Below are 11,960 nucleotides of genomic sequence, written 5' to 3'. Positions count from 1 at the left end.
TGCTAAGATCCTTAGAATTTGAAACTGCCGGGACTTCAACGTGGGCTAGCTTCATCATGCGCAACTCTTCAGCGGTATAACTAAATCGTGCATCAGCATTATTAACAGCCCGACCCATTGTCCCATCCCTACACTCCTTATCACCACTTATTTCCTCATCACTAGCGTTGGATCCATCAGCATCATCATTTTCCTGCTCTACTTGGGGCACACTTGCATTACCCTCCGGTTCTTCTTCCCCAGTGTCTTCATCATCGTCGTCGTCATCACTACTATCGTATTCGCTCTCCTCTGAACCTAAAGAAACAGCATCATCGTCTCCAGCACCCCTGTCATCGTCCTCCTTGAAGGTTCTGTTGTCGAAATGATCGGAAGCGACGGCCATATCATAATCCGCAACAAATTCACTAGCACAAGTGAGATTTGAGGCATCTTCTACTACGGTTGACTCTTGAGTTATATTCTCCATAAGAAATGGAACTACATCTACTCTCCCAACTGGTTCTGTGATCTAGATCTACGGGTTATTTCAACAACCACCTCCCAACAAACCACATTTGCACGCGCTACTATATCCTTGTACTTCCTCCAATGCATCTCCGATTCCAATGTCAACATAACATAATGTGCTCTAGCTTTACCATAATCAAATCTGCCCCTCAGAGTTATTTCATCAATGCCACAAGAATGCTTTGAAACAACTCGGTCTACCAAATCATTGAATGATGGAGAACTATCGAAAAGTTCAACATCCTCTATCATATTCTCAAACTCTCCATTCTCCTTAACCATACCCCCGTGAAAGAACCGAACTAATTCGTCCATTGTCTATACCTTGATCACGTATACAAAGAAATCACATACATAAACAATTCCACATTGCCTATTACTCATAAAGCGAACCCTCATTACAATAAATGTTAAACGATCCATGCAACTACTTGGGGTACAAAACAAAATATTGCTAGCTGATAAAAAAATTTGGGGTAAAAAAAGCTCAAATATCCCAAAATTTCATAAGATAATATTTCAAATTGTTAACATGAAAATTAGGCATCAATGAAAATAAACATAAGCCCATTTTTGCTCATCTACGCTCTAATCTTTGCAGTTGCTCATTGATGAACTCACATTTTCCACTACTCGATGCTAACAAATGTTAAACGATCCATGCAACTACTTCCTCACGCCAAAATCGCGAGCAGAGTACCATCTAAACCTCCAAACATGACTACACTAGCAACTACAACACTATTTCTCACATCAAGATCCTAACCCTAATCAACAAAAAACACTAATAACTACTAATGTACAAGGTAAAACGAAGAGCAAATGGGAGGAATACCTTCGCGAGAGGGTGGGGATCGATTTCCCCTACTCCCCCCCAAATCGCCGGATTTGGGGGGATCTGGGCGGCGGCGGCGCTGGCGACGCGCCTGGGCGGCGGCCTGGTCGGGAGGGTGGAGGAAGAGTGGGGAGGGTGGGGAGGAAGGGGGCCTGCGCGGGCCCAGGTATTTGCCCTTGTCGCGCCGGCTATGGCGCACCGCTCCATCGAGTGCCAGCGTGTCACCGTTGTCGCGCCACATGCACTGGCGCGACAGAGGCCAACTGTCGTGCCAATTGCAGTGGCGCGACCAAACGGGCTATGGCGTGAAAATAAAAAGACAACCGAGTTAAAATTAAAATATTATTAAAAAAATTTAAAAATAAAAAAATTCACAAAACTGAAGCTTTTTTTTTGGGGCTTCACAAAACTGAAGCTGAGACAACAGATAGAGCACTTGCCAAGCTCTCGTAGAACTGGTAGATGGTAGAACAGCTCGCTGACGTTCTGCGCCGTCTCGGTGAAGAAGAGGCCGTTTGCTTCCGCGTAGTCCATGGCTTCCTGAAGGAATGAGGATGGCAGAACAGATGCCGCACCATGAGCGTCGAGAACTCAGGAGTCGTACCTGTCGTTGTAGGGAATACTATATCACAGCTCATATTAACGTCCGATATCTGTCAGTATAACTGTATAAGTAGAAAATCACAAATCATACAGTTGTGCGTACCTGCAGTAGTGTCCCAACCTGCCTCCTTTCTTCCAAATCAACCTTGTTCCCCCCACTAACGCCATCACAGGATCTGGATTATTCCCTTCTTTTGATCAGCATGTGAAATTAGCAAAATTACACTGCAAATGCCAACGATGGCTTACGATTTTAGTGTTTTAATTTCCTCCAGCACTGCCGGTTGAGCATGAATATTGAAACAACCTTTTAAATCTAATTCCGAATAAATTCCGATGTACATCCAAACAAGGAAATCATATTTGAATCAGAAGATTCTAGTCAATTCAATTTCGCTTGGAATTTGAATTAGAATCTAATCTAATTTCAAGAATCAAAATTTAATTCCTATGATCCAAACAGACCCTTATTGAATTGGATTTATAGCTTATTAAAATAAAATCGGACCCAAAAGCTAGAGAAAACAAACCCAAACCCGAACGTGGTAGCAACCTCCTGAAATATAAGAAATAAAAACATTGCAGAAATGCCGAACACTCATTACTCATGGCATGCTAGCCGGGGCTAAGGCAAAACCATATGCAAATATCTTAATCAACTACATATTCGCAGTAGACAGAAAGGAGCATAAGCAGTGAAAATCACATCATAAGATTGACTTCAAGTCATGTCCAAGACGCATGAACAGAACAAACGCATCTGTCTAAGCAGTAAGCACTACTGCATCAAATGTGGCGCTCATACCATTTCCTGCTTAACTTCCTGGACAGCAGGCTCGGAGATAGATCCTGCTCTCCCCAGTGGCATAGGTGGATTCTCAGGCATTCCCACATGTCGACCTTCTTGTTTTCTCAACCTTCAAGGACGGAAGGGTCAGTGCGTGATCTCCTCTCCCCGGTGGCACTGAATTCTCAGGCGTGGCCGCATCTCCATCTTCATGGACCAAAATGTTCAATAGTCTTATTGCATCATCCTTGACTTCACGGGCCCACACAATTTCATTGTAGACTGCCGCGCCGGTACGCTTCAGTAGCTTACCATCATACAGACGTGCGTCAGCTTTCAACCTAAGTAGCTCGTCCTTCGATAACATCTGAAAGAAACACGTTTGGCCTATTACTAAATGGCTAGATTACATCAAACAGTGAGAAACTGAGAACAAATTCATAAGATTTGTGGTTTGCCGATTCAGGATCATCATATACAATGTCAGTTTCAGGATCATATAAAACCTTGAGAGCTGTTGCAATTTTCATTAAGCTCCAACCCTGACACGCAATACCTGATACCTCCATAATGCACTCACCAGCACTAAGAAAGAATTCAGAATGCTTCGTCTCACATAAATCACAGTCATACAGGACACATGCTGTATCAATAATACGCTCATTAACCTGTATACAAGGAGAGTTGCTTCATCAATAACAGAAAAATAAAAACTATGTACAGAAATACTGTATCAAAAAGTTTGGTCAGCAGCAATTAAGGCCTCAAGCCACAAACTATCATAAAGCATAACAGAGAGAGAGAGAGAGAGAGAGAGAGAGAGAGAGAGAGAGAGCAATAGTCAAGCAGAAAGCATTTAGTGCCATCCATACGGCAAAGCACAGTGCTCTCACCATCTCTGGTTTAACATTGAAACCATGACGATTCAGCACAGTCTTCAATCCATAACTCATCTGAAGGCGCTCTTCCATAGGCAGCTCAGATTCTTCCTGAGGCACTAGACTCTTCATGAGATGTTTTATGCCCCACATCACCTCCATCACAGCATCATTAAAAAGGCAGGATATTTTCTGCAAAATACCGCAGCAAAATTGCTTCTCAAAATTATGCTAAAAAAATTGCTTCTCAAAATTGTTCAAAGATATAAGCAAAGAAGGTAGACTGTACTAACCAACTTCTGTTCAATGACTGATTTATGCTCCTGCTTTCCAACAGCTAATTTTTGACCTGGGAGATGCCATTTCTTGATCATCTGGGCAAGCTCACTGTTAATACCAGTGTGGTTAAATGCATTGGACTTGTCCTTGAAAGTCTTGAATTCCTTCAGCCAGATAACCTGATATAACAAATAAACAAGTTAAGGGTAAAATACAACTATCAAGTGGGCATAAATTCTGTAGGTGCATCAAGGTATATTCTTGTTTTTAAGTCTTTGTTTACCCGACTCTTGCAGTGTAATTAAGAATAAGTATTCGTTCCTAAAATAATGCAATGCTTTTTTTTAATGGACCATAGTAGCACTTTCTGATGGTAGTAGTATCATGTCTGGGGCGAAGCCACACCTAGCTAGCAGTTACTAGTTAAAAACTGGTGCATTAGGTTTCACTCTGTGCCAATCAATTGCCTGCATCGTGAACTTTCAGGAAAATAGCTTTCGGGCATGAGTGCAACAGCATCACACTAGACACTACATGCTTTGCAAACAGAGTTATGGAAAAGAGTTTGAACAAACAAGATATAATGAACAGTTAAAACTGGCTAGCAGTTACTACTAGTTAAAAACTGTATTAGGTTTCACTCTGTGGCGATCAACTGCCGGCATAGGGAACTTTCAGGAAAATAGTTTTCAGGCATGAGTGCAACAGCATCATACTAGATACTACATGCTCTGAAAAAAGAATTATGGGAAAGAGTTTGAATAAATAAGAATTAATGAACAGTGAGCCTATCCATATGCCTCCCATCAAGCAATAGAATACAAAATAGAAAATGGTAATAATGATTATGCAAGATCACTGCTCGGTTATATTGGCAACAAGCAATAAGAAGGAAAGAAAGGGGCACTGACGCGGTATGTCATATAATCTTTGACATAGTTTGCCCAGATGTTCTGAAGGAGACAAAGAAAATACAAAAAATTTAGGTCGATGACAATGCTTCAACAATCAAGTTACATTTTTTTTCGCGACCGTGCCTGAGCACGTTTTTCATTAAGAGGGAGAAGAAAAGGTACAAACAAGCACGGCTGCAGAAGGGAGCCGGCCTGACGAATCAAGTTACATCAGATGGAAGAATAAAACAAGTACCTCCTCTGCTTTTGGTAGAAACAATTGGACACCATCAATGTTGAATATGGCAAAGCCAGAGGGTGTCTCAAACAGCAGTAAGACCAAACCCATGTTCCCCAACTCATCAACTGCAAAACATTAGTCAATCAAACTTGGGTTTAGTATGATTACCAAGGGGAAAAAACTTCTACAACAATTGCCAATTCCTACAATGGCTACAAAACCAGCCTCATTTGGAAAGCACATGCAGAGAACAAATGCTAAGCCTTTGCTTGGATTCTTATCCGGAACAAAATTCTTATGGCTGATAGCCTAGCGCTAAGAGATTGGCCTCACCAAAGTTCCTGCACCCTCTGCAGCGGTCAGATGGAAACTGGATCCCACCTTTGCCTCAATTGCCCCTTTGCTAATGCTGCGAGGAACCAGGTCCTCACCTGGGAGCATTTCGACAGCCAATGGCTAATGCACCACAAGTATTAATTCCATAACGATTGGTGGAACAAGCGCTAAAACTGTTCCAAAGGATCAAAGACGAATCTTCAATGGGTGGTCATCTACACAATGTGGAACATTTGTAAAGAGAGGAATTGCCATAGTTTCCATGGCCCAACAAGTTGAGGAAAGGGCAAAAGATTGTTTCAAGCAATGGATACTGGTGCTGCGCACGAATTAGGTTTTGCCGTTCCTTTCCCACCCTGTGTGATGCATCCACGCTCAACTGCTAGGCAGCATCTGGGGCTGTGTGTTTGAGATTGTCGTTGCTTAACTTTTGTACATAACTAAACTCACTTTTTTTTCTCTTAACTGGAAAGCAGAGCTGCCACTGCCATTTGCGCTAAAGAAAAAACAACAACCGCCGATTCATATAGCAAACATGAATTCAACCACCCGGGGAGGAAAAACTTCTACAGCAATAGGCGATTCAGATATCAAAAGTGAAGTCAGCTGCAGATCGGAGGTCCCCTCCGGCCAACCCAGGTTAACCCCTCACCTACCCCACCCCACCGCCCCGCCCCAACCCCAACCCCAACCCCAACCCCCTGGTCTCTCCGGGGACTGGGGGAACAAACCCAAGTCGGTTCCATCAGCGCGGAAGATTACGACACATCCCTCCCTTCGTCCCGCGGTAAAGGTGTAAGACTCCGCTCTAGGGTTCCCTTCGTCGTTCTAGGTACTCGATTATTTCCTCCCGGCGTGGTTGGGATTGAGAGAAGGATGGCGACGGCGGGGAGAGGCTCACCAATAGTACAAATCTGCGTCTTCGGAACGGCTGGTGTGGAAGAACGCCCTCGTCGCTTCCTGCCTTTTCGCGCCATCGCTGTCGAGGTCGAGAATTCGAGATCGCAGATCTGGATTTGAGATAGGGCAAACAAGCGGGAAATTTAAATTTTTGTTATGGTTACCGGTGGTGCTCGTCCAGTTGCCACCGTTACATCAGCTCTAACAGATTTGCCATCACTACAGTTCAGGTGCTCTATTTTTGTCACTTTTGCACTTGTGGCATACTACGAGCACGTTTGGCACAGTTTACAACAGCTTTAGCTTCATCACTATAGCGACGTAGCTGACTATAGCAAAGTCAGGTGAAGCCTCCAAAACCTGGCTTCACCGGTTTCTCACTCTCTCACGTTAAGGGTATCCATAGTGGTGCTAAGATACTTTCACATTATAGTTGCTAGCTTAGCCAAATTCAGTCCAATGTATAGCACCGCCTTGTACCTCACCATGAATTGAGGTGGGCCAACACACACAGCTTTTCCACCCCTGCCTCCTCTCCCATCTCTCCTCTAGCACTGGATGCTTCAATTTGACATTGGTGCCAGAAGGTGCTAGTATAGCACCCCCACTCCAATGTATAGCACTCAAATTTTTTTTTCTCTCTTCTTGACACCCTCTTGGCAACAACGTTGGAGCTGCCCTAACTGTAGATGAAGCTGGATGGCACAACTTCGATGAACAGTGCCACAACACAGTACAGTACAGTCCTACACAGTACCGACGAAGCTGATGCTCCTCCCGACGAAACTGTGCCAAACACACCCTACGTCCGCCTTCCAGCGTGACCTAGGCACGGGAAAAATCCACGGTGCCCTGCCCTCCCCATCATCACTGCCCGACGGGGCCAGCCCGTCAGATCCATCCCGCTCCCTTCCGCTCACGTGCCCAACAAATCCTCATGGATGCGAATGTACAATTTTCTAGGAAAACCATTTTCAGATATTTTTTTCAAAATATAAGAAATAATATTCAAGCGATGTATGTGGATGGTACGTTATGGACTTTGCTCAAGGAGTGACAACGTAAAACTCGAATATAGTCAGTGGCAGAGGACGCCGAAAATTTTAGGTGTGGCGGTGGATTACTAGATTATGTTCAAATATTATACAGAAATAAAGGTTCACAACAAAAATATGGTTTAGAGGTACCTCAAATGAAGAAAAACACGTAAAGTACGCATCAAATCAACAATTGGACCAAAGAAGCTATCAAACAAAGAGAAAACATAAATTAGTAACAAAATATTAGAGTTAAAATATTAAATGTAATACAAGATACACAATTAGAGTATAGAGTTATACCGATATATTTATTATTAGTTGCGTCTAGGAGACTTTGGCAATTGCATATTTCTATTTTTTTCTTCTAAAAAGCCTTCTTGATAGATTCAAGATCAATTCCTTTAAATATCTCGCGCTCAATATACACCACTGTAACGTCCTGAAAAATCCACCAAATAAATCACACGTGATAAAATATTTATTTTCCATCGTTGAGCTCGAAATCCTCCTAAAACCTAGAACCCTAATTCCCGGAAACTTTTCCCTGTCCCGAACCCCCGATCTTCCAACACCTGATTCCTTTCGACGTGTCCATCTGTCCTTTTTCCGCCGACCGAACCCTTCTCTCTTTTTCCTCACCGCCATCCCAGCCCGCGTCACATGGTCGCTTGTCGCCCACGCGCGACCACCCGTCGCGATCGTCGCCGCGAATCTCTCTCCCTCTCTTTTTCTCTCCCTCCTTTCTCCCTCTCCTCCTCTGCCGAGCACGCTCGGCCCGGCCTCTCGCTTCCTGCCGCACGTGGCCACCCCGCTCGGCGTGCCTCACCTCCCCTGGCCCGCGCATGCGTGACCAACGCCGCGCGTGGCCGACCGCGGCCGCGGTCGCCGCTGGCGCGCACTCGCCCCCCTCCCTTTTCCTTTTTCCATTTTCCTTCCTCCTCCATTCTGTCCCCTTTTCCTGTTCTTGCTGCTATGTTCTTTATAGCCTCACTCTTATCTCTACCCGCGCGCTCGGCACTCCCTTACCTCTCTCCTCCCGTCACGAACGCCAGCCGGCCCCACCCCTTCCTCCTCCCGCACGCACTGAGACGCCGGCCCGAAACCCTGCCGCCTGGCCGCGGAGCGGATCGCGCCACGTCGGACTGCTCAGCGCGCCGCTCGGCCGGGGACCCTGTCGCGCACCGCGCGCTGGATTACCCAGCAGTGCGACAAGACGCGACGCAAGCGCGCGCGCGCCAGGCGCCCGCGCGTGCACGGCCGAGCCACGCCGCGCCCGCGCGCTGCAGAGCAGCCCGCCCCCACTCGTCCGCACGCTACGGCTCGCCGCAGCCGCCTCCTGCCCCGTGCAACGCACCAACCCCGCCCGCGAGCCTGCGCGCCGCGTACACGACCCGCCCGCGCGCACAGCCGTGCCACCGCCGAGCCTACCCGCGCTCCACGCCCGGCCCGGCTCACCCTCGCCTTCCCCGCACACGCTCGCCGCCGCCTCGCCTGTCCAGCCCGCGCGCGCCTCGCCCCGCCCGCGTGACCACGCGTGCGCACGCGCCACGCTGCAGCAACCCGAGTTGTGTGCGCGCGCACGCCGCCGGTCCCGCTCGCCCTACTCCACCGTGCCCCGCTTCGGCGCACACGCACACGCAACGCCACACCGCCCTGCCCCGCTCGCCCACTGCCGCCGTTGACGACGCACAGCACCACCTGCACCGGGTCGCCGCCTGCCCGACACTTCACATCCCGCCTCGCCGCTCGCGCCATCGCCCTGTACGCGTACGACGCCGGCAACCTTGGCACAGCACCACCGTTGACGCCGGCCACCGCGTCCTCCCCTCCACCGCCTCTCCTTGCCTATAAAACGTGCCCCGAGCTGCTCTCCACGCCACCACCGAGCTCACCAAGCTGCGCAGCCCGCCGCTCGTCTTCCTCGCTGCTCCAATTCCTAGCTCCTCTGTTTCTTCCCCGAAAGCAGAGCACTTCCGTCGATCTACTCGCCTAGGCCATCTCGGTCCAATTCCCTCGACGGTGAACATCTCCACACCTTCCTCCACCGCTCCCAAGCCGCGACCCTCCCTACCCCTTCCTGTGCAGAGCTCTCCACGAGCTCCCGGTCACCATGGCCATGGCCGCCGTGGCCACCGTAGCCCACCTCCATCTCCCATGCCCGGAGCCACCAAAGTTGAACCCCCTTGCCCTCCTCTCTCTCACCATACCCTTGGCTTCGAGAATGGAGGCCGGTAGCGCCGTACCCGTGGAGCTCAGGGAGCTTGGGCATGCTGCCATGGCGGCACTGGGAAAACGGGGACGACGTCCCTGTTCTGGTCCCCGTGACCCCTCCCTCCTGTGTGTTTTGTTTTGTTTTAGCCAGCACACAAGTAAACGAGCCACCAGCCCAGCCCGTAAATAAACAAGCAGCCCACTAGCTAACCACGTGCAACCCCCTTTTTATTTGTGTTAATCTATTTTCGGAATTAGCCAAAGGCCTATATTGTACCCACAATATCTCATACATATAAACCCCAATTCCGTTGATTCTTTTTCCTATATTCCTATAAAATCATACACTAAACATTGTACCTATTTTTTTGTACAGTTCAGATATTTCCATAAATCATAATCAAGTCCTTTCCCTCCCGCAAATAATTACAAACACATCCCTGAATCCCGGTTTAGCCCCTAACCGCCTCTTTAACCTATCATTTCATGCGCCAAACGACCTCGGATCAACCTAAAACTTTACCACGCCTCTCTTAACTTGGTTCCGGCCATGCCATTCAGAAACCACTCGAAAATATTACTCTGTGCTCCATATTTTATGTGTCTCCGATTCGAGCTCAACGATAGATCTTTATTTTTTTCTGTGTTTTGATTGTGTGCTGGTTTGTGTGCGCTGTAGACCACGGAGTGAACGAAGGAGAGCCCATCAACGAGTAGTACTGTGAGCAGGTGAACGAGGACCCGTTCCACGACCCCGAGCCCGAAGGACAGGACCTCCCCGAAGGCTACGAAGACGGCAAGTTCAATCCCATCCTTTGATGCATGTTTCTGTCCTAGTGTTATAAACACAAACCAATGGCCTGTTTTATAAAATTGCATATGTTTTGCTTGCATGAAAACACGGTTGGATAGCCACCCCTTGATTTGTGATGACCATTCCTTGACCACCTAGATTAATGTCTGATTTTGCTTGGACGTTAATCGGTATTAGAACGCTCAGGACTTTACTCATAATATACTATTTTTATAAAGAAAATGTGTGTGTGGGAAGGGATAAAAGTGGATTTTTAAAAAGATGAGTCTAGACGGGATGGATGGCATTTCAGTGTGATTTGCCGTTGCTGTGCTCGTGCCGGTGTGGCAGAGCAAGGAAGGGAGATATCCATCTTGTCACCCCTAAGGACCGAGTTGGTGTTACATCTCACCTAACTCCACTATCGTGCAAACCACTCGACCGTTGAATGGGCAACGGCTTAGCATAAATCCCACTAGTTAATTTGATAGCCATCAGGAGAGCTGAGAGCAACGGGTGACTAAGAAAAAGGGATAAGCCCAGAGTGACTTATGCCCATTTATACCTAAGTGAACGGTCGATGACCCCTTGGTGCATCCTGTGATGGCTAATCAGGTTTAGCTAAGGTGGGTAATGGCTATGTTGGGATCTACACCGACACGACGGTGTTCGAGTTGTGGTATCCTACTTGTGGGTAAAGTTGCACACCTCTGCAGAGTTAAAAGCTATTCGAATAGTCCGTGCCCACGGTACTGGGCGAGTTACGGTGTGGTCTCACAACTAGTGTTTACTTTGGGATGGGTTGGCGTGAGTTGTTTTTGGAAATGTATCCGGCAGTTGTGCCGTGTGCTACGGCGGATGAGGAGTCCGGTAGCAGTCTAAAACTTGGATCCCGTGTGGATCAACCCCTCGTGTTACTTGGTACAAGAAAACTGGTTTTGGAAAATATTTTCTTTCAAATGAACCCCTGCATAAAATGTTGTTTTCCACAAATCAAACCCTAGCCTTATCCTTGAATTACCCTGTGCATAATATTCTGTTGATACCCCCTCCGTGGGTGTGGTTGGACTTGCTGAGTACGTTTGTACTCACCACATTCTCTATTTTTACAGAGGAAGACCCAGACTTCGTACCAGACGACGCCGAGTAGGGTTATCGTTCTACACCCAACCTTGCCTGTGGAACCGGCCCTGTTCGAGATGATTTCGCTGTCGCAATACTCTGAGCCCGTGCTAGACCCCATGTGGTTTGCGGTCTGGTGTTATGTCGTAGCTTGGTTAATTATTATTATTATCTGTATCGAGTGTCCTCCAAGGTTTGTACGGTTTTGAACCATCTGATGTAATAAATGTGGCATCAGCCTCCTGGGACTGGTGCTTTGTATCACATTTAAGTTCTCTCTTATGAGGGGACGCTTCAGGTGGTATCAGAGCCGTAGGTTGGCCGTAGGACGTGACCCTAGGAGCGAGACCCCTTTTTCCAAGCCTTTCCCATTAGGCCCAACCCTGTTTAACCTCACAAGACCGCTTTTATGCAAAAAGGATTCACCTAACCTTTGTTTTTCAGATGGCTGAGGAAGGATGGACCCAGGGCGACCTCCAAGCTGCACCTGGCTTTCCCAGCCTATTGATCAACACCCTGGAGAGCCTTGGCG

At 47.4% G+C, this 11,960-nt stretch overlaps 1 protein-coding gene across 3 annotated transcripts; it reads right to left on the bottom strand.

Annotated features, from left to right (window-relative positions):
- Positions 1-2,549: 2,549 nt before the first annotated feature.
- LOC120670284 (nucleolar protein 58-like) lies at positions 2,550-6,409 on the bottom strand. 3 transcript variants are annotated; one of them, XM_039950374.1, is made up of 7 exons: positions 6,264-6,409; positions 5,042-5,151; positions 4,804-4,845; positions 3,907-4,071; positions 3,629-3,805; positions 3,194-3,403; positions 2,550-3,102 (listed from the first exon to the last, which is right to left on the bottom strand). In XM_039950374.1, the coding sequence occupies exons 1-7, from the start codon at positions 6,337-6,339 to the stop codon at positions 2,827-2,829; spliced, it is 1,056 nt and encodes a 351-aa protein (XP_039806308.1). In that variant the 5' UTR covers positions 6,340-6,409; the 3' UTR covers positions 2,550-2,826. The 3 variants fall into 3 exon arrangements, with proteins under 3 accessions (XP_039806308.1, XP_039806309.1, XP_039806310.1); XM_039950376.1 differs by having other exon boundaries at positions 2,935-3,102; positions 3,316-3,403; XM_039950375.1 differs by lacking the exon at positions 4,804-4,845.
- Positions 6,410-11,960: the final 5,551 nt, after the last annotated feature.

Source organism: Panicum virgatum, chromosome 4N, assembly GCF_016808335.1.
Source record: "Panicum virgatum strain AP13 chromosome 4N, P.virgatum_v5, whole genome shotgun sequence".
Lineage (NCBI taxonomy): Eukaryota > Viridiplantae > Streptophyta > Magnoliopsida > Poales > Poaceae > Panicum > Panicum virgatum.
The sequence above is the reverse complement of the archived record's forward strand: the minus strand, read 5'-3'. Positions and strand labels throughout refer to the sequence as shown.